Genomic DNA, 23,158 nt, shown 5'->3' with positions numbered 1-23,158 from the left:
ATTTAGAGGAGGGTCTGCAGCAGCACCCCACCCCCCCAAAAAATACAAAATAAAAATAGAAAATCCCCTGCACAGTGTGTAACAGTCCAGCATTAAACTCATCAGAAGTCATCAGAGGCCCGTCAGCTTCGTTTGAGCCACCATCTACTGTACCTGCGCGAGCATAAACATAATCTTTCTAAAGGTGTCCTCCATGTTTTCTCTTCGCTTTAGGTTGATGGGATTTTTAGAAGGAGATCTTTAGATGCTTTCAGGTGGTGCTCAAGGGGGTTTAGAGGCAATCAAACACGACTGCTTGAGCTCAGGCCTTAACAGAGACAAAAAACCTTTGCTGGATTTCTATTCCCTCTGAATAGGGACCTTATTACTGCGGGTCATCCATTCTGACCCAAGCCCAATTTCTTTTTTGTCACAAATGCTTTAAGGTTAAAACTGGCTGAATGTAGTTATTTTCTCTAAACTTTAGGCGCCCGTTTTAACCCCAGACTTGAATTTCTTCACTCTAGAGTTTACAAATCAGCTTTTATTAAAAAAAAAAAAAAAAAAAAAAAAAAAAAAAAATGAACACACACACACACACAAAGATGTAAACGAGCTGACCCCCACATGGAGGCACCTGCTCCCAGCAGACCACCAGACAACAGGACAATTGGTGGCTTTATTCTCAAGGCTGCAGTTCGAAGGGAGGGGTTGTGCGGGCAGGGGGGGGGACTAATCCCAACCTGCATTTGTCTCATGATCCTATCAGGTGAGGTTAGACGGCTGGATTAAGCTAAAATGCATGCGACTTCAAGGGTGCGTGCTTCGTCCCAGCCTCCTTTACTCCTGGGGATCAATATTTGCATCCATTAGAGGTCCAGTGATAAGATTCCTTCTGCTATCAAGTTCCATAATCCATCAGCAGTTAATTAATTTCAACAACAACAATATCAAAAAGCAGTGATGATAATGAGATTTTTTTTGTGTGTGTGTTCATAAAGGCAGCCTTTTATTTTCTGGATCAAGGACTTCATTTGAGTGAACACAGTTGAGTTCCTGGATGCTTTCATTTGCAGCTATTGTCTTGAGAGTGCCTGTCATTTGTCTGCAGGCTGAACAATGCTGTGTGTGTGTGTGTGTGTGTGTGTGTGTGTAAAGCCTGCTTGAAGCACACCGTCTAGACTGAAATGCAGGAGCACAGGCGTAAACGCCCAGGTTAACACGCAAACGCACACAGACACAAAATCCATGTGTGACTGACAAAGGCAGCCTTACTTGCAGCAGGCTGGAGCTTTAGTTGTCAACTGTGGAAGCTTAAAATAAATCACTGTTCAGAAGGACGTTAACCCTACATAACAACTACAACCACAGACCAGATTATTTTCAACAGTCCACCTTCCCCAGGTTCAAGACATCTGGTGGCGTGCTGATGCGACTCTGCTGCAGAGCACAGGGAGATACAGTCTTGTAGAGACACAGCCAAAGGGAAACTGGCAGCTTATCTTTGCCATCGTTCATAAAGTGACCAATGGTTTCAGGTTTCATGCTAAGCTGTCAAGCGGGCGAGGCGGAGAGAGGGGGGGATTAAAACAGGATGCTGCTTTCAGCCAACAGGAAGCCATCTCTCATGACATGGGACAGGAAATCACAGTAACGTGTCATACTGGAATAGATGGATGGAGAGAAAGAGAGCTGCAGGACCTTGGTCTTCACACCTTAATCACTACAATGGCCTGTTACAGAAATAAAGGGCCTTTATTTTTACTGCAAAACTGTTTTGATATTCAAATTATGAACACCGATGGGCTTCTTCTGTGTTTTATTTGAATTTAATTTAAAAGACACATATGTCACTTGTTGCTCTATTTATTTCAATAAGGCTCCAGATGTTGTGAGCTTTTGCTCTCAGAGAAATCATGACGTCCTGCTGTCTATTGCTCACAAACAGCGTCACCTAGTGGCCACCTTCACATTGAAACGTGCGGTTTAAAAAAAAGCAACAATTAACCTTCTTTAATAGGAAACATCATGAAGCTAATTTAATTTATATTCTTTATTTAATGCGGCATTTTCACCAAATTCTACACATTGAGACCCACTTTTTGATTTAAATAAAATAAGCAGCAAGGTAATTTATTGTATCTTTTATTGTTGAAATTTTAATGTTTGTCGGGAAAAGGTCTCTCTTGTAAATGAGACATTGCGTCTCAATGGGACAACAAGTATAAATAAAGGTTAAATTGAAAAATAATAATTTAATTTCCCCTGAATATCAACACAAGTAGATAATTAATTTTTCAAATGTTTTTTTTTTATTTTTTAATCATTCAAGGCGTCAAAATGTGTTTAATCCAAGCATATATTATAGATGAACACATTTTAGACTTGCACCAGGTAAACTTTTTGATAATAAACAAGAATAAATGAGATTTTTAAAAAAAATCAAACAAACAAAAAGACGTTTTTTATAGCGGAACCTGATTAAGATTTACCTCATTTTTAGCTTTTCACGCTATCACAATAATCCTCTGATAACCGTCTGTGCATGTATTGATATACCATCAATACAGATGGCTGATAGATCATTCGGCATACTTTATTACTTTAAATAGTGCCAATATAAAAAGAAAAAGTCACTAAAGCAGCGGCAAAATTACACTTCCTGTTTAGAGCGCCGGTGTTCTGGGAACTGTAGTTAATCTAATAAATTACACAACCCGAGTGTCCAGGAGGGGGAGCTATAGTACCACAGATAAAATCCCTGCTCAGGTAACACCTTTTTTAGTCGCTTCCGCTCTTCTTTTAAAAGGCTTAATCGCTTAAATATATATATATATATATAAGACCACCACAGGACATCGAGATCACATCAATGTGATCAAATGTGGTGTCCAAATTTTCGTTGCTTCTTGGTGCAGTTTAATAATCCTCATTTACATTACCAACAACAATCCCTAATGTATGCAGCACATTTACACATACAGAGATATGAGTGGGAAAACGAGAGCATACGGGGCTGCAATGTCACCTAGCAACAGGACTGCGCACGCGCATCTGAAATCAGCGGTTTGCGGAGGGGGGGGGTGAAAGAGTCAAATAGGATGATAGGTGGTCTTCACAGCACTGAAACAGAAACGCAGGCACCAAATTGTGTGTTTCTGCATCAACGTTTCAGTTTTAAAGCCTCACCCTGCCCTTTGCTTCTTCTTTGCTTTCCCACTCCTGATTGCTCTTTTGCAAAAAATATGCAGCGGGGCTTGTGTAAATAAACTAGCCCCGAGCACATTCCTTAACACACACATACTCTGTGCACAGTGACCTCAAAACAAACTGCAGTCATACACATAACCCAGTTTAACTGAGTCTATCATGTCAAATGTTTGTGCAAGCGCACGCACGCACGCACACACACACACACACACACCTACCTTTAATTTCCTCCGAACACAACATGTTTGTGTGCTTGTAATCAAGGACTTTCTCTGCTATTATCTGACACAGCTTTTACCAAACTGATCAGCCCAGTTACTTCTGCCTTGGATCAGATCAGGGCCACTATCAGCACTTTTACAATAGCGCATTAAACTGCTATAAAGGGTGAGGCAGAGGTAGAAATGAAATAGAAGGGAGGGTGTTGCTTCAATTTCACCTAAAGGTAAAGCATACCTATGAGAGGGGGGGAATAAAAAAAAAAAAAAAATAATAATAATAATAATCAGGGTGTGTTATCTTTGCTGCTTTCCTCATGATCTCTTGGTAAAATGATTAGGAGCGTTATTTTAGTGAAAAGCAAACAGTGCATTGTGTAGTGACCTGCACTGAAACTGAGGCATTAGTGGGTTACAAAATGAAGCACAAGGTGAGCTCTGACTGAGAGTGAGTGTGCGAAAGAAGCAGCCGCTGCGGTTTCTTTTATTGCGGTTGTGTGAAGCAGCTTTTAAAAAGTGAACGGGCGCAAGCAGAAGACTCACACATCCAGGAAGAGTGAGGCAATAAAGAAAGTCACTCAAGCAAAGAAAAAAAGCATCACACAGACACCAGGGTGACTGCAGCAGCACTTCCCTTCACGTTGCACAAAGTTTATTATCTAAATCTGAACTTTTTATTTTGCTGTTCTTTGTACAAAGACCCTGTGCGTCTGGTAACAGTGCTGGGAATCGGCGATCATGCACAAACAAACCAAAAACACACTGTGTGTCCTTTCCCCCCAAAATACACAAACAAAAATGCAAAAGTGAGAAAAATGCACATTGTTACAATTAATTTATTAATGATCTGTTCATATTATTACACACGCGTGAACATGGTAATAGCAAACAGGTTAGCAAGGTGAAGTCCAAGTTAAAGACATTAGGGTGAGGTGGTTAAGCTTTCCTCATTCACTTGTTAAACTGGTCAAATGTAAAGAGCAAAAATGACATGCATAAGTCAAATGTACAGCATCTTGTGTTACCTTCCCCCCTCCAACAACAAAGACAATATACACCCCGAAAGGAAAAAAAACTATTTATATTTATATATACGTATAGTACGTATCCAGCTCTGTCGCAGAAGTTAAAGTAAAATTCAATTTACTGTAGAAAACAAAAACACAATTCCCAGCAAGCTGGTCCCGCAAAAATAATGGAATAAATACAAATATACAAATACTGTGGAAACGTCTCTTGCCTCCCCTCACAGCTAAACTAAAATGAGAAAATTGTTCTTTGGGAAATGAGATGCAGGAGGACACAGAGAGGAGAGACCGACTGCCGGAGATTTCCAGATGACAAAACTATGTTGAGGCGAGATAATTACTTGTTATCCAGTCTTAGGAGCTGCTCCTTACCATTAACAGTTAGAGATTTTAACTGACCATCCTCTACCACTTCAACCCGCTCCTGGCCGTTCTCAACGATCCTGTCAAACGTAAAAATAAAATAAATCCATAAATAAAAAGACAAAATACACTTTGGAAATCAAGAAGACGGGATAATGTCAGAAGTCTTATAAAGATTGCAGAGTTGAACATTTGGGTACCGTTTTGTGGTAATCCTTCTGCCGTTGACGAATTTGGTGGAGGTTGATACAGATTTAAAGTTACCCATTCCTCCTCCTCCTCCTCCTCCTCCTCCTCCTCCCCCGCCGCCACCAAATGATGATGAAGAGAAGGAGGTGAATCCTCCCCCACCCATGTCTCCAAATGAGCTAAAACCTAACAGAAGACAAACATTAGAGAAGAGAACTAAAATAGGGAAATTTTTCCTCTTTTGTTCAATAATCCTCTCTATGTACTCACCTGAATCAAATCCCCCAAAGCTACCTCCAAATGCTGGAAAGCCCCCAAAACCAAAGAGCGATCCACCCATCCTTGGCCCCCTCTGGTGACTGCGACTGCCTCCAAAGAAATCATTAAAGGAATCATCAGCTGTGAATGAAATCAGAGTAATTTGTGAGTAACACAGAACATCTTTCAGGAGCAGGGACAAAACTCCACGTTTAATCTGACATGTTATCACTTTCACCTTGTTATGGTATACATGCTCGCTTAAATGGACACATCACTGCCAAACGGTCTGCTGTCACCCAGTCACCAGTATCACGAGCAGGAGACTTTACTCTAGGAGAGCTGGACGGGTCCGTAGAAGGTCCTTAACCCATCAGCAGGACTATTACTGCTCCTTTGTGAAAGGAGGAGCAGGATACGCACGGCCAGAGCTACAAAACGACCTCCAGCAGGCCACCAGCGTGAATGTCTCAGACCAAAGAGAAACAGACTTCATGGGGCCGGCCTCAAGGGCCAACATTTTCTAGCGGGGCCTGTGCTCACTTCCCCCACAGTGGAGCCAGACTGGCATGTACCACAAAATACCAGAATTGGCAGCTACACCATATTAACCCCGATTCTTTTGTCCCTGTGGTAGAACAGAGAAAACCGACTCATAGTGTGTTAAAACATTTATATTTCTTTTTATTCAATCATCTTCCGGAAGAGAGAGACCCCTGCACAGCTCAAACGCCAGTTGCAAGAGCTCTAACATTTTTAGCTCAACATGTGTCTTATATGGTGTTATTTCTGTACTTCAGACGTCACACACAGTTTCATTACAAGCAAAATGCCTTCTATTCAATTCCTCTCTTCTGTCTTATTTATTAATATGCCTGTGCACTAAAACTTCCTGTTTTTTTTAGTCTGGCTGAGCACTTAGTTTGGGAGTCAAAAGTGGCCTTGCTCTACAAGCCTTCATTATTAAAGTACATAAAACAATATAACAGGAAAATAAGGATACTAAGGATATTGATTTCATGACAGTTCTCCCCCTTTTTGTGTTTTGTAAGAAACACAACATAATTCCTAATTTATCCCATTAAGTTTACTTCAATTCAATTTTATTTATATAGCGCCAAATCACAACAAAAGTTGCCTCAAGGCACTTAATAGATACAGAGAAAAACCCAACAATCATATGACCCCCTTTGAGCAAGCACTTTGGCGACAATGGGAAGGAAAAACTCCCTTTTTTACAGGAAGAAACCTCCGGCAGAACCAGGCTCAGGGAGGGGCGGCCATCTGCTGCGATCGGTTGGGGTGAGATAACAGAGACTTTGAAGAGAGATGCCCTTATGCCCTCTGCTTTTCACAGATGAGAGCAAGTTACTCTGAGCACATGTGACAGATGTGCAAGGGTCTGAAGATGACGTGGACAATGTTATGATGACCGCATCATCATCATTCAGCATGACCGGTTTGATGGTAGGTCAGTGATAATGTGGGGAGGCATATCCATGGTGGACGGTACCCTGACTGCCATCAGGTATTGGGAGAATTTTGGACCCAGTGTTAGTACAGTGGGTCCTGGGTTCCTCGTGGTACATAATGCCCGGCCTCATGTGGGTAGAATATATTCAGGCTGTTCCAGGAGGATGAAGGAATCAACAGTACTGAATGCCCCCCATGCTGGCCTGACCTAAATCCAACATAACACCTCTGAGACGTCATGTTTCAGTCCATCTGATGCTACCAGGGTTCATCTCAAACTGCCCAAGGGTTCAGTGATTACCTGGTCCAGGTCTGGGAGGAGAAACCCCAGGGCAGACACATGGAGGCTATATAAATGACCATTTCTCAGTTGCTGCAATGAAATTTTAGCTAAACAGACTAGCCTGCAGCATCATTTCTTTCACTTTGATTTTTGGTGTGTTTTTTTTTTTTTAATTCAGTCCTCTGTAGGCTGATAATTTCAGACATTCAGCATGTTTTTATTCCCAACTGAGATCTGATGCATTTTCTAGGTGTTCCTTTAATTTGTTGGCTTTTGGTTTGTTTGTTTTTTGAGTACCATTATGCAAAAAATATCATCTTATTCTGAGGAGGTCAGGTGAGAGGCACTTGCTCACAAGAGGATAAAGTCAGGAATATCTTTAGCTTTGCTTTCCTTCCAGCAGTCTCAAACTATGTGTGGTTCTTTGGAGCTGAACAGGAAGTACAGTTTTTTCCCTCGAGTACAGCCAGCCAGTTGCCAGCTCCTAAAATATTTAAGTACCTGATACAAATTTTTAAAACAAATTAAGGCTGTGGTGAATATCAGAGCATCCGTTTGCAATTTCTGGAACAATCTTATCCCTAAACTGTAAAAGTGCCGACCACTAATTCTCCTCCTAAAGCCCTGTGGACGCCCTACTAATTGTGCTCTGCCAATCTGGGTCAGCCCAGCAGGATAAGGCTGGATCACTGGCACCATTTGCTGAAAGAAGACTCCTCCTTCAACCTTGAATGTACTGAGGCAGTGGCAAGAAAGCTTTGCTTGTTCCCTCTGACTGAAAGCCTAAAATAAGAGTATCTGCTGACTGCTATTGCAACCACATTACTGCCCATTTACCTTAAAGACCTTCGAGGAGACAGCTGAGCTCCTGCAAAGAGGTCAGAATGACAGCAGGCTTCGCTGGGAGAAAGTGAGGAACGGGAGCGCTGAGGAAGGCCGTTTAAACACTCGGACTGTGATTTAATTATTGTTACAGTGGTGCACATACAGATAGCTGGAAGAAAAGCCGAGTCATTCTTAAGTAGAAGGAACACGCTCTCGTGCTCATGTACTCTGGCAGAACTTAAAAAGAGATGTCAAGCACAGACCGGAGATTAAACAGCCAAGAATGTGCCACGCCTGTGTAACACCTCACAGAGCATGAAGAAAGTGAAAGGGCAGTATCACAGTGTACAAAAGCAGGGGGGGATTTAACAAGGCGGTCTGAATATATGAAAACAGTTTAGAAAACTGAATTATATAAGCTGTGTTTTAAAAGCAGCTGTCCCGAAGTATAAAACAGTCATCTGCTCCTTGTCCACGTCTTCACATTTTCATCTGAGAATAAGAGTGTGCTGTTCTTGGCAGGCAGCTCGGCCCTCAGCACTGTGCGATTCTGTTTTTGTCTCCAAACACACCCCGCCCGCAGTCTGCTGGACGCTCCGCGGTAGCCGAGTGACAGATCCACCGGACCAGCTGCTGGACAGTCAGGACTCCAGGCTTGATGGGCTTTTAAAACATATGTCAATCTTCCTCCGATTTGCCATGTTAATAGAAACCAAGAAACACACCAACACGGAGATTAAATAAACTTAAGACAGATGACTTTAAAACCTTCTCCGGGTGCATACCAATCAAGCAAAATAAGGTTTAAACTGTAGTTTAACTGCAGATAAACTTCACTCTTCTGCGTGCAGACTCCATGGTTTGCCATTTTTGCTCTCACTGTTTACCGAAGAGCGCAAACAGCAACAGCTGTGCTTACCCGTGTTCAGAAGGACACGAGTTTACATAATGAAACATGACGACTCCCTTCTAGCTCCAGTTCTGTGGTTCTTATTTAAGCGTCATATTTAATGATTTTTAATATTTAAATTTTTCCTGTCAAGTCCAAAATGCACAGCCGTGCTCGAGTGTTCGAATTATATCGTGTTTTACATGCGCTCTGACACACAGCGCGCACACAGACACACACTTGCCGTTATTACATCTGCTTTTGTTTTAATACGGAAGCTATTTTTGAAAGCATTCCAGTTGAGTGATGCAGACTCTCAAATCCATCGTCTGCCTGCGTCTGAACTCCATATTTAGAGGCACACAGGGTGAACTACACATGCCTTCCAATCGCAGACAACCTGGTAGAGCAACTAAACGTGTTTTACTAGATCACACTGAACGCAAATATCGGCATCTTCAAAGGATGAACTGGATGGCACCTCAAGACACGGTGACTTCAATCAGTTAAGATCAACTAGCTCTTCGCTCCTTACTCTTTCTTACAAGGCTCATTATAGTTTTGTCTCTCATATAACTCATCTAAACTTGTGCAAAGGAAAATGAAGAATGGAACAATCCTGTCTATAAGTGTGGGTGTATATTTGTTTGAATTTATCATAAAGATTATGTGAACAAAGGCTCACAAAATGAACGATCTAAATCCTAATTAATTAACTAACCGAGGAAATGTAATGAGGTTGAAGCCAACATCCAGCGGGGATACTCAGCGTTTTCTTTCATGCGACATTTAGTGAGGTGAAGCGAAGAGTGCTTAGTGCATTGGAAATGCACATTACAGTCCTGTGGGGGATTAGCAACAGGCTTTCCTGAAGGCTTCTTGGGTCTAACGCTCAATCTACACAGCAGGAGCTGTGTGCTAATAGGCAAACTAATTAGGAAATAGAAAAATCTATGTTTAACATACAGATAACTGGGGCCTGGTGGATGCTCTGTGTCTCTGAGCATTTTTAGGTCATCCGTGAATATTCTGGACTAGATAAAAATATGAGTTTAATAATAGCCAAAGCACATCCCCTCAGTCCCTCTTTCAGTTCTGAAAACAACATCCCATCAGTGCCTCTGAAGTGCACGCACAGAAATGGCTTACCGAATAAATCTGTAAATGGATCTCTGCCGCTGAAGAATTCCCTGAAAACGTCATCGGGGTTGCGGAATGTGAAGCTGCTGCCGAAGTGGTCATAATGGCCTCCTATTAAACATTGAAAAGAAACAAGGCTTACAAATGGCACCACACTTCAACAAAGATAACACTGCAAACACAGCTATCATTACAAGCTGTCAAAGCACCAATGCAAATACCAAATGTCCAGCTGTTTCCACCTGATGCATGTCGGCATTTCATACATAAAGTAACTGATAAACTTATGAATATGGAAACCTTAACGGATATCTCCTTACCTCCTCCTCCTCCACCACCTGAGAGGCCTTCTTTGCCATATCGGTCATAAACATTCCTCTTGCTTTCTGCAATAGAAAGAAGGACTTTACATGAGATGAGAAACAACTCGGAGCAACTGAAGGTGAAGTGCCCTCCTTCCTGCATTATAAACCTCTGTTAGGATCGTGAAAGACTCCAGATTTAACACATGATGGCCTCAAGCTAACAGCCTCTTTTAATTTTCACTGAATAAGACTACCAAGTAATTCCAAGAAAATGACTAGAGACAGTAGTGTGCTATTTCAGACTACAGCTGTGCAAGCCACTGAATTTTTATTTTAAATTACAATTTTAGCTTCCAATTATTAAAGCAAGTTAAACGAGATGAATAATACTAAATAATACTCTCACGGTTGACCCTCCGTAAAAGTCCAGATTCACTACCAGCAGTATGCAGTAAATTTAATTCAGTAGACTTTTTTTTTTCATTATAATTAAACCAGATAAACTAAACAGCGTTAAAGAAAATCCAGTCAAAAGCATTTATGATATTAATACTGACCACAATAACTAATTGAGTGGCTCTGTTTCACACCAAGCTTTTATTAATTTATTATTTATTTATTAATAATTCAAAGACTTGTTCCAACTAATTTAATCAGTAAAGGGGATTTGGACAAGTCTTGCTTTGTGAAGTGATTAAAAAAAAAAAAAAAAAAAATCAGTGTTAATACATACTATAGACTAGGGATGGACCGATCCAATATACAGTATCGGTCGGACCGTACAATGATAGACCAAGTGACTTTGCAAACCATGGTGCTGACTGACTTTCAAGAAAGAAAAAAAAAAAAAAAAAAAAAAAAAAACCCTATGAACCCCCCATATACTTGTGTTAACCCCTTAAAACGAGTGATACGTTTTTTGCCTTTTGGGACTTCACATCATCAGTGTGAATTTTCAACCAATGGTTTTTGAAAAAAAAGAAAAAAAAAAAAAAAAAAAAAAAAAAAAAACACCACACAACACAACAACAAGCAAATATGATACAAAATAAATGTCATATATGGAAATTTAAACATGATTTTTTTTTAAACAATTACAAAAAATTAAACTAATTAAATTTAAATTCTGGCAAGTATTTCCTGATTCAGGCTTTAAATGGTTAAGTTTTGTATAGAAATTTCACAAAATTCAGTCTCAGATTAAATGTGACAGAAACAGCTTACACTGACATCCATCTTGATGAAAGATGAGCGTCATGATGCCGTGTTTGTATTTATTTGCATTGCTTTCCATTCTGGATGTCTAACATATGTTAAGTTTTACATTCTACAAGCTGCTTTTTTTAAAAGTTGTTGAATATAAACATTTTGTGCTCATATTGCACTTCTTTTTTTCAGAATCAAAGAGTTTTCAAAATCTGCATAAAATTGCATTTTGAATTACTTTTTAAATATAACTTTAAGTACTTAAGTTTAAAGTTATGCTAAAAGTTTAAATAAAAAGATCAGTATTGCTGAACTGCAAAATATTTTGGGTGCAGTGTATTTTTTTTCCTTCACACAGGTATAATAGAAAAGCTTCAGTGTTTTGTTTTTTAAAACTTGAGTATGAACAAAATTCATTTAAAAACAGTTTTATTGATTATAAAATAGACTATATTGGAATCATATCAGTATCGTCAGATATCTAAATTTATGATATCGTATCGGACATTAAAAAAGTGTTATCGTGCCATCTCTACTATAGAATAAATTGATAGTTGCCTAATCTCAAGTAAGAAAGAAAGTAAAAACTAAACCCATCATCCCAGTTTACATTCCAGTTATCCCATCCTGATAGTGGTGCTATAACTTCTTAAAAATCCCAGCTACCCCTGCATCTTTTGATCCAGTGTCTGCTATGAAACTGAAAAATGATGCTTACATTTAAATTAGAGGGGCAACTCACTACTTTCCTATGTCTTAAAATGTCAGATTTCTGGGCTCTAGATCAATGGCTGAAAAAAAACAGCAAAAACAATCTAACTTCACATCTGGAAACGCTAAAGCACATCACTGTTTTCTGTCAGTTTTACCTGACAGAAAACAGTGATAAGCAAAAAATAATGTAAATAACTTACAGCTGTTATAGCTCCCAATGTGAGGCACAGAATAATTGTGTTTTTTTAGTATTGGTTTCCAAAAATGTGTCACGTTGATGGTAACAACACTTTTTGAACATGTCTCTACCCTTGTATTTATACAACAGGAGCAAAATGTCACTGTTTCTTAATAGCACAAGCTTCACATCTGAGACAGTAATGGCTTCAATACAGCTCATTTCAAACAGTGCACTTGAGATACACCAGCTTCTTGTTCTGAAGTCTCACCGTCTGAGAGAACTTCATACGCCTCTGACAGCTCTTTGAATCTTTTCTCTGCCTCATCCTTGTTGTTGGGGTTCTTGTCTGGATGCCATTTCAGGGCCAATTTTCTGTAACTGAAATACAAACACCATAAAGTCAAAACACACACAGAGTCAAGAACGAGTCGTCATGTCTTGATATAGGGGTGGAAATCGTTTACGCATGTATGACAGAGATAACATGCCCCCCTCCCCCAATCAGAAACATATTCACATGACTACAGCAGACACACGCTGCGTGTCCTTCTCGCCACCCAAGCAGAAATAACAAAGACAGCCTGACACTGCATTGACAATCAGCGCGGGCCTCGCACAGCGGCTTACGCTGCATCAGCGGTTTGTTTTTAAGCTCAGCAGCAGCAGCACACACACACAAAGATGTTCGAACAAGACAAGGGACTGAAAGTCAGCAAGGCTTTACACAATCCAGGGATTCAATCCATTACAGACCTATAGCCAGCAGTCTTTGTTGTAATCTGTGACATTATCTTGCTGACTAAAGCCTGGTCACAGTTCAGTTTGACGCGATGCATGCAGCACTGTTGGTAATTGTGCAACATACCTCTACATCTTTGACATCTTTGTAGCCAGAAGTTCACGGGAAAAATCCACAGCAGAAATTTTCTTTACTTACCAACCTTCATATTGTATTATACTTTGACTTTTATCCAGTAAGTTCTTTTTTAGTTGTGCTTCATTTGCACTTCTTTAACCTCGCTTAGATGTGTTTTGTCATATTTTATCGAGTGATTTTATTTTATTAAAAGCCATTTTGCTACAAGTTGCATCTAATGTTTTGGCTGCTGTGACACAGTCATTTCCCAACTTTTGGGCTGAATAAAGTGAACTTTATCTTATTACAAAACACTGAGCTTTGTATTAACATAAGAGCTTCTGACTATAATTTAATACCCACTAAATTTAATAAACAGACACGATAAATGAGTCTCCAAGCATCGCAGCAGCTTTGTGAGGTTGTATTTTAGGCCAAATGCAGACATGCTAATAACCATTACCTTAAACAGATAGTGTTTAGGTTTAGTAAAGTTAGTGTGCCAATAATTTCTAATTAGTAATAAACTTTAAAAAAGACGTAGATCTATCATTACGATATTGGATAAATATCAACTTCATGATAATATAATGATCATTAATGAAAACTGCAGTTTCGCCTGGGTTTACCCATAAAGAGCTTGGCTCATCTAGTTTGTACAGACTGAATCTAGAGTTAAAAAACATGATACATCATCTTTCTGTAACATATTTTTGGCAAATGGCTATTCTTGGCTAGGATGATCCATACTGCTCAATAGTTTCCTCCTCTCTTACTTGTTTTCACCGCATTACCCAAAATAACTTAATGGAGCTCCTGGAGCACATGCCTGATTTGAAGCAGGCTTATTTCTGTCCTCAGCATTAGCATTGCCTCTCCTCTTCACATGTCCAAACAAACTGCTGTTATTGAGAAACCACCGAGGAAGTATAATTAACTGGAACGAGCCTGATCAGTGGGTGAGCAGTGGTGGGTGATTGAAGGTGGAAGGTATTTGACAAGAGCAAGGTTACAGGAAGAAGAGTGGAACATTTCTGCAGAGCACTCTCTTATTTCTCCCTCTCCCTGTGTCAGTTTATACAGCGACAGAGGGATATAATTAACCTATTACGCCCTACAAGTGGCCGACATTTAACGTCAACACTGGCAGAAAACGGAGCACAAAACACTCGAGGGGGACTTACGCTTTCTTGATGTCTTCTTGCGTCGCATTTTTCTCGACTCCTAGTATCTTGTAGTAGTCCTCCATGGCTCTGTCTGTCTGTGGGTGCTGTTTTACTTGAGGGTCTTGTGCGAGTGGCCTCTGTGGAAACAGTAATGTTCTGTTAAGACATGTTACAAGATAAAGCCCAAGACTCTGCAACAGCCACGTGTGACGAGTAAGATACAGCCCTTCCAGTCCAGAGGGGTATGCTTGTAAAGGGGAGGGAGGGGGCTGCTGGCATTAAAAAGGGTGGAAATACCCAACAATATTGCACTGCACTGAAATAGCAATACCGGGGACAGAGAAGGTAAGCTAATCCAACCCAAGCAAAATTGCATAATAACCGGGGGATCATCCTTCACCCTGAAGCTAAAAGAGAGAAAGTATGAAACATGTTTTTCTTTTGAATTTTGGAGCCAGCTATAAAGACCATGAATCACTTTTTTCCTTCTTTTTAAATCATGATCTAAGGTTAGAGTTATGAAAAACAAGACACAACTGGTCTGGTTAAAAGTATCGGAAGACATTCAAGTCCTCCAAGTTTAGCACCACATTTACAATTTTTGTTTTTTAGCTTTACAAACCTGCATCAAGCAGAGAGATATAAAACATCTGTGACCTTGATCTTAGTGAAATATTCACCGTAAAAAGCAGTAGACATTGGACTGTGTGGATATGAAACAAGTCTGCAGAATTAAAAATAAGTCAACGGAGAGAAATAATAAAGGATAAAAGAAGATGACTAATAAAGTGGTCATCCATCCTCCAGTTAAGAGTTCAACAATTGTTCACTGACATGCTTCAAACTGAAAGCTACAAAGGTAATGCGCTGCATTTTATTGCTTGAGAACTGGTTTATTGCCATTTCCAATACACAATAAACAAATATTGCGTAACCTGGCTTCCCACTCTTACAGCTAATACTAGCACATATGATATAAAAGAGCTGCTGTGAATCAAAGAGCTGGAGTCCATTGGTAATAGTTCCCTGCTGTTGTCATGCATTGAGGAAGTGCTACACAGTGAATGTAGAAGTTAGTTTGATGTATTTCTTAGCCTTGGAAAAGGTATTCGATTACTTCAGATAATAGTTCATTTAACCATAGATGTCTGTTTCATCTTGTTTTAGGGGGTAGGGTTTACAGTGCATTCATAAACACACCCACAATAAACTCAATGAAAAGTATGTATTTATTTTTTGCTAATAAGTTTTAGGTTTAGCTGAAACTATATCGAATATACTCGATGTATCGCAAGTTTTCCCGCGTACAACAGTATAAATTACCATGGCAATGTTAAGCTGTCTGCATGTAATTCAAGTTTTTTGGGGTTTTTTTTTTTGTTTTCCCCTCCCACACGGTGCAAATGCATCATTAATCTCCCCGTCCCAACGTTTGGATTTCACAAGGAGAATGTTGAGCAAAAATGCAGTAATTTGCATAACATGCAGTAAAAGTGTAAATGAACTTTATTTCAAGCCATGCGTCATATTTTGGAAACCTATGACCAAACAAAAGTTACTTTTTAAGATGCATATGCAAGAGCGGCCACACGTTTCAAATGAATACTATATTATAAAGCCCGCCTCTTCCACTACACCCCGATACTCATTTTTCAGAAACGTGCGAAAAAAAACTGACTGAAGAAGCTATAAACTCAGTACTGATGTTCAAACTAGATCTATAAATATAAGCTAACTGTGAGAACAGGTCCTTATTTTGGATCCAGTGTGATGAAATTACCAAATTTCCCTCTGAAATTCTTATTTTACTTAAAGGTGAGAAACATTTCAGCTTCTCCTGTATGGTTGCATTCAGGTCTTTATTTTATAGGACAAAAAGGCTCTTGCACTACTACTACTACCACATATTTATCCTTAATGTGTTTGTAAGGAAAACAGGCCAAAATCCTACTTTTCATTGAGGGATGCATTAGCTGTTGTACTGAAAGATATAAAAACAAACCAGTGAGGACTACTGGAGTCCACTGTGTTCTATTTGTTAGCTATTTATAACCTGTGGCCTTTGCAGATAGATTGTGTTTGTGTCTGTTATGTGGGGGGTTGGGGGTGTTTGGCACAAAGTAGTGCCAACGAGTGTCTCCTGGTGGGGACATCGGCACAGGCACTAAACTCTCCTTCATATATCCAAGTAAGGCAGCAATTCCAAATCTCCCTCTGATACTTTATCATACAACCTCCATCTAACTTGACACTAATTTAGCCCGCAATCTAAATATAAAAAAGGATGACCTTCTGAGTTTTGTAAAAAAACAAACCAGTGTCCTGACTCATATCTACTTTTATCTCCCTCACTTGAGCCATAACTGACCTGCTCACCCATCACCAGCGCCCCCGCGGCAGTTGGGATTTAGTGAACACAAGCGACTTCTAGAGATGCGCTTTGCAGTACTGCGCAGAGCATTAAAAGTGCATTCATGCTTGCATGTGCCCTTTGCTTGCATTACACAGCTAATGTAAATGAACTTGATTCCTCTTATGCCTCAGAGTAAGCACATGTGGGTCCAGTCAATCCCATAATGCATCAATTAAGCAAAGGTGATGGCTGTAAATGTAAACAGCAGACTACCAGGATTTTTTTTTTCTATTTTCCTAAAATAAGCTATTGTAAAAGTGCACTACAAAGCAACTTTTTCTGAAAAACAAAGATTTATGCAGTTTTTATCTTTTTGTTAAAACTGAGTATTAAACAAACAAACAAACCCCAAAGAGACATGCTGTGCAATGTAATTAAATATAATGGACACAATCTCACAACTGATGAATCCCATGGCATATACAAGAAGCTAACCTTCTCCACAATAGCCATACACTGCAGTAATTTGGTTCCTGCACCATTCAAAAATCAAACCTAATCGTTTTAAAGACCTTAAAATATGAATTACAGCTAACTAGTGTTGAAATCATAGACAAGGCATAATAATTAGTTCATTCAACTGGTAAAAATCCCTACGGCAGACAGTAATTGATGCCACAAAGTGAATGTCTTTGGAATTTGACCACTGGTCCAACAAAGTTAACACTATTTGGGGTGTACACCAGGTTGCTGACAGCTTGGCAGCTCCCATGACTTTAAATGAGTCACGGCACTGGCAAATTTTCCATTTTCATTTCTTATCAAAACCACAAGGCAAGGCACTCAAACCCACCACCTACCCTGTGACACGTGTACTGATGAGGGTCAGGAGTCTAATTTTTGGACAAAGGGTGACAAAAATAAGCAATCAATAATGACCTGACCTCTCGGTGCACCTCTCTTATGTAAGATCAACCCAACAGGAATCAACACAACACTTTGGAGGAAACACATGCAGGCAAGCTGAGCAGCAAGAGATTACAACAACATCGGTTTAAGTTTTCTCAGCTGTGCCATACTGGTGTGCCAACTGAGATCGCCCTTGAAGGAGCAATATTATGTAACTGTCGATGAACGAGACTCTTTACTGAAGAGCCGCAGAGTATTCATCGTTGTTTGCATTTATACTTTACGATACTGCCAGTACGAGCGAAACTGAGCTAGTTAAAAGCTGCTTTTACCCCTTACCAGTGGTTGAAACAAAGTAAACAAATTCAATTTCATTGTTTCTTTATAAAATGACAAATTAAGTATCTTAATCTAAATTTATAAGTGGACCAACTACAGTTGCTGTACTCTGCATCCCTGTAATCCTCAGTGTATTATTATATTTGCACAATAGTCCACTTTCTGGTTCTTTAAATGGTGTGCTTTGAGACATGTCCAGGTATGCTGTGGGACTTTGTGGTACATTATACAGCTACACAAGTGTTAGAAATCCTCAGCTTATTCTGTGTGTCAGTACTCTGCATGCAGTCCTTTCCCCAGGAAAATAAAATCCTTAAAAGGAAGGAAACCCCTGTTTGTTCATAGAATTACTGGGTTGTGGGAACAATGACATTACAACTTGTTAGAGGTCCTTATCAACTGTGAGAAAGTCAGTCGATCAGGAAGAAAAAATATATATATAGTAAGATGACATATTCTTTCATAACTTACAATTTCTCATTGCAAAGTAAGTGCAGGTTTGATTAGATTAAGGTAGATAATGTGAAGAAGCAGCAGAAGAAGAAAAAGTAGTATCAGCAGAAGAAGTTGCTTTCCAAACCTAAAAGAAGAGTGGATGACAAACAGGGAAAAATTCAACAAAGATGGACATTGCAGATTTTTTTTGTTGAATTTGGTGGAACTGTGATCCGAATTATATGTAATTATATGTAATTATATCCCCTATTCGAACACTGGAGTGGTCCTCCAAAGCAGTGATTACAAAGCAGCAGGAGTAAAACAAGCAACGCCATTTTATTTGGACTGTCAGATTTTTTGTGCCATTTGAGACATTATCATTTATTGAATGTGGTCTATTCTTGGTCGTAGTGTATGACTGAGCTATAATCATTCAGGTAAATTCCATTACACAGCATAAATCATTGCCTGAGTCCAAGTTTCAAGAGCATGTTTCTACAAGTTTTCACTCACATTCAAACACATTAGACTGAAGAGTTAAACATAACGTGAAAACACTTTATATGCAGTACATTAAGAGCACTCAAGGTGTACATGTTATGACTTACTGTTTTATTTTGTTTTTGTCATAGTCATTTACAGATATTTATATATTTATAAGTAAATATTGGGTGAATAAGACTAGCTGTTACTGAGGTTTGTATTGAAGCCTGTGAAGATGGAGATGCTCAGTAGTCATCAGGCATATATGAACTGTTCAATTTAGTTCTATTTAGCCTACTGAAGGTTAGATGTCCACTCTGACTGAATAATTAGGGATGAAATGTACAAATATCCTTTTTAAAAAGCATGTATGATCAGAATCCCTTTCATTAGAACGTGAAAACCCAGTTGAAGACCATCATTTTTGAGCATTTCTAGCTCAAAAATGATGACCATCACATACGATCAGTGTTGAAGAAACAGCATATTTATTATACGCTTCAGTCTAGTATCAGCAGCTGCCGAGGGTACAGACAGAAGTCTCGTAAATGTTTTTACGACTTCTGTTTCCACAACCCCCCCACCCCAAGTTATTTCACCACAGACCAGCCCAAGGGTTTATCTGCTGATTGAAATCTCAGATTAGACTTCAGCATTATGGTTTGCGTCTGTGGAAGTCGGGTTATAAAAGCCGTTGTGTTTTTAGGGCAACTATGTAATCAGAAAAAGGCATCTGAAGTATTTCTGTCGGCGTCCAAGAGCACTCAAACACCACTAAAAATGTGATATTAACAAGACAAGAGCACTGGATAAAACAGGTTCTAAGCAGCTGAGTCCAGGACATAACACAAATTACATCTGACAGAACAGAGAATCAGATGACAGCTAAACACAACAGCTAGCCTGTGTCTTACCTGAAACTATTCATGGCAATGACAAAAGCATTTGTTTTTAAGCAGTACAGGAGCGTTGTTCTCCTCACTTACTATCATTGGAAACACGTTTACCACAGAAGACCTCATTTACAGTAAACACTGAGTGTCGTCTTGCTGGACAAAGAAACCCAAATTTCAGCAAATGGGATAATTTTGCTGATCCAGCCTTTTTTTCTTTTCTTTTTTTTTTTTTTTTAAATAAATAAACCCATCAGCTCATTTAAAATAAAATAAAAAAACCAAACACCTCAACATCTGCTGTACCTCTTGGTCCTATGTGGCACTTTGCAGACGATTTTCTATATATTATAGCTGCATGATCTTGATCAGAGGGCAGTGGCAAAAAAAGAAATAAATGTGGAACAACCGGTAGTGCTGGCTACTCCCACTGCTGGGTTTATGCTATTGTTGGTATTTAGCTTTTCCTCTTCCACCGAAGTCATAACAAACACAAGATGTCTTTGAAGTGAAGAAAAGTGAAACCAGGTGTCAAAGCCTTTGTTTGCTGCTTAAACATTCTTTTCATCCCATCTCCTCATCACAATGACCATCGCTCATGCTCTTTGCTATTCAAGCAACCTTTTCCAGTAATCAGCACTCTACTTGTGGACTGCATGTCTCTTCACCTATGCAACCTAAAACAAACACAGCAACAGGAATTCTGCTTTAGGAGGAAATGACCAATGTTCATTTCATATTCAACAAAGGCTCAATAGTGTTGTTTAACATAGCTTGACAGCTTGATGTCGTTGTAATGGTTCTATAGTTACTATAGTAATTTGCTGGAATCAGTCAGCAACAAAAATCAAAGTCAAAGGTGGCGAGCTACATGCTGTAAAGCATACTGAAAGGAGTGGTATAAAGACTTACTGTATGTCAGCAAATAAAACACAAAGCAATGAGAACGTTTGCTTTGATAAGATAACATGAGGGACTTCAAACTGAAACTGCAAGCCATCAAATTGTCAAACTCAGAACAATACAGAACGACAAACCAACAGTGCGTCACTCAACGAAAACCTCATAAGAGGCTTGGTTCATCAGAAGACCGTCAATGGGTAATACGCCCTGATGTGGCAATACCACAACAAAAATGAAGCCGCCACCTGTTTGAACTGGACTTATTGTACTAATTTGGTCTACTAGTTAACCAAAGGAGGAAGCTGATCCTCACTTAAAGATGACTGGAAATGAAACTGAATTCCTGTAAAACATCTTAATGACTGATCCCTGGCCTGATCCCCCCTTATAGAGGAGACCAGGCCTTTCCTCTAGCTTCCCCTAAAGTCAGGTACAGACCCCTTCAAATTAGGAGTTTTCCAACACTCAACATCTTCAAAACCCATCTAAAAACTCATTTTTATACCCTGGCATTTAAACCAGACTGAGTATTGGCATTTGATTTGCATCCATCCGTTTTTCTGTAATGTGTTGGGGGTTTTTAATCGGTTTTTTGTTTTGTTTTTTTAAAAACACCAGGTATTTGTGTCTCCTCCTGAGATCAAATAAGCGAACTTCCCTTGTTCGGTGGACTTGAATAACTTTGGAACCACCAAGAAATGAAATAAAAATCAATCCGCACCAGCCAAATTTCACAATAAGTGTATCACTGGTTATATTGTTATATACCTTCTTAAGCAGGAGCATCAATTTCAGTTTATGGGTCCACATGCAGCCCAGAGTTATATGAAATGGACTGGACCAGTAACTAACAGCTTTTTCAAAATACTGAAATAACACAGCATTTAAATGGGAAAACTGGAACAGTTAATGACTTTGCTATATCTTCCACACAAAACCATCCAGTGGGCCAAACTAGACCCTTTGGGGAGGACTGACTCCTCTGTCTTTAAGTCACATGGCTCCTTTTAAAATAATTAATTATTTAATATTAGGCCCTTACTAAAATAAGACAAAACCTGGCTTTGAAAGACCCTCATATGGCAACAGTCAGTGGTTATTTTAGTAACTGCTTAATAAGAACTTGTTTTCAGATGTACTGTGCTGACAATCAAAATATCAGTTTATAACTCTTCATAAACTTAGGAGGGGGGGGGGATAAAAATAAAACCTGTTTTATTTGAATAAAACATGTTGGCCTGGTGTTCTTTCAAGAATGGAAAAAGAGGTCACCCAACGACATTAAAACTTGATTAGCAGCAGTAAATAGCAGAAATAGGCTGAACTTAGTCAGTGGCCACTTCCTGTCACCCCCCCCCCCCCGTTCTGTAACCAATAGTAACCAAAAACGTGCTAAACAAACTAGAGTCACCCCCCCACCACACACACACACACACACACACACACACACAGAAAACGTGTTTATTTTCTCTCCAGAACACTTTCTGGAAGCTAACTAATGTCAACAGACCAATCTGAGATATCCCAGCTGGAGCCCTAACTTGTGAACCTCTCCCTCCGCATCTGTTTAACAGAAACTTCTAGAAAAGTCTTAAAGCGGAATGGGAAGTTTTAGCCGTCTAAATTTCCAAAACAAATCCACTAATATAAATATATGTATATATTTTTTTTTTAAAAAACAAGACAGCAGTGATATTACACAAAAGCAGAAATCTCTCTATGGTAGTCTTAACTTTAATATCCGACTGTAGACTATGCTGGCTAACGTTAGCCTGGCATTTATAGCATCACTGGTACCAAATACACGTTTATCATGCAGTCATACACCCCTGAATTTACTAAATAGTTTGTATAGACGGACTGTGGGTTTTTTGTTTTGTTTTTTAATTATTTTTTTTCTATTTTAGCCTGAGCTAACTCAAAATTTACGGCAGCGAGCAGGCAAAAAGGCAAGAGATCCACTCGTTATTCTCACACGCTAGCTTAACTATGGGGTAGTATCCTGGAAAACAGCCTCTCGGACACAAACGAAAACTACATTTCTGTATAAAAATAATCTTAATATATCCTAAATGATTCCAACATTAGCAGGGGACATACTGGGTGACTCCACCAAAGCATCCCCACATGTACTAGATGTACTCGATGCGGCAACACACGACAAACGCTTTTCGCCGCTCTTTCTTTCTTTCCTTCTTTCTTTCAGCAAGCTGAAGCCAAGCGGCCCTCTCACCTAGTTCATCTCGAGCCTACCTGAAAGAAGGAAATATCCGCCACAATAGCCACCTGATTGTAGCTCTTCCTCCTCTTTTCCTTGCCTGAGTACGGAAACTGTAACTGCAGCAGCAGCTGGTAGTGGCTTTCTTGGTAGCTGGTTGAGTGGCCGCTGATATGGCCTAGCCCACAATGCTGCTTTTAAGGACCGTCGGAAAAAACTCACATGTTTTACTGCGGATAAAGGTGAGTTTAAAGTTAATAATGGTGCGATGTATTATATTTACAGACAAGACAAATGCTGACAGCCTGTTTTTACCCTCCCTTATAAGAGGTTAACGTG

The 23,158-nt window shown here is 39.5% G+C and overlaps 1 protein-coding gene across 4 annotated transcripts in view; it reads right to left on the bottom strand.

Moving 5' to 3' along the window:
• dnajb6b (DnaJ heat shock protein family (Hsp40) member B6b) overlaps positions 1 to 23,026 on the bottom strand; it is a 30,144-nt gene extending 7,118 nt beyond the window's left edge. The window contains exons 1-8 of one of the 4 annotated variants that reach the window (XM_040043992.1): positions 22,855 to 23,026; positions 14,302 to 14,420; positions 12,530 to 12,639; positions 10,182 to 10,241; positions 9,865 to 9,966; positions 5,258 to 5,386; positions 4,999 to 5,173; positions 4,808 to 4,878 (exon numbers count right to left, since the gene is read on the bottom strand). In XM_040043992.1, coding sequence (XP_039899926.1) covers positions 4,808 to 4,878; positions 4,999 to 5,173; positions 5,258 to 5,386; positions 9,865 to 9,966; positions 10,182 to 10,241; positions 12,530 to 12,639; positions 14,302 to 14,366 — 712 coding nt within the window. In that variant the 5' untranslated portion in view covers positions 14,367 to 14,420; positions 22,855 to 23,026. Of the gene's footprint in view, positions 1 to 4,223; positions 4,879 to 4,998; positions 5,174 to 5,257; positions 5,387 to 9,864; positions 9,967 to 10,175; positions 10,242 to 12,529; positions 12,640 to 14,301; positions 14,421 to 22,854 lie in introns of those variants that run through there. The other 3 variants (XM_040043991.1, XM_040043990.1, XM_040043993.1) reach the window with 3 other exon arrangements.
• Between the last annotated feature and the right edge of the window lie 132 nt (positions 23,027 to 23,158).

This window comes from Simochromis diagramma, unplaced genomic scaffold (assembly GCF_900408965.1).
Source record: "Simochromis diagramma unplaced genomic scaffold, fSimDia1.1 OVJJ01000602.1, whole genome shotgun sequence".
Lineage (NCBI taxonomy): Eukaryota > Metazoa > Chordata > Actinopteri > Cichliformes > Cichlidae > Simochromis > Simochromis diagramma.
The sequence above is the reverse complement of the archived record's forward strand: the minus strand, read 5'-3'. Positions and strand labels throughout refer to the sequence as shown.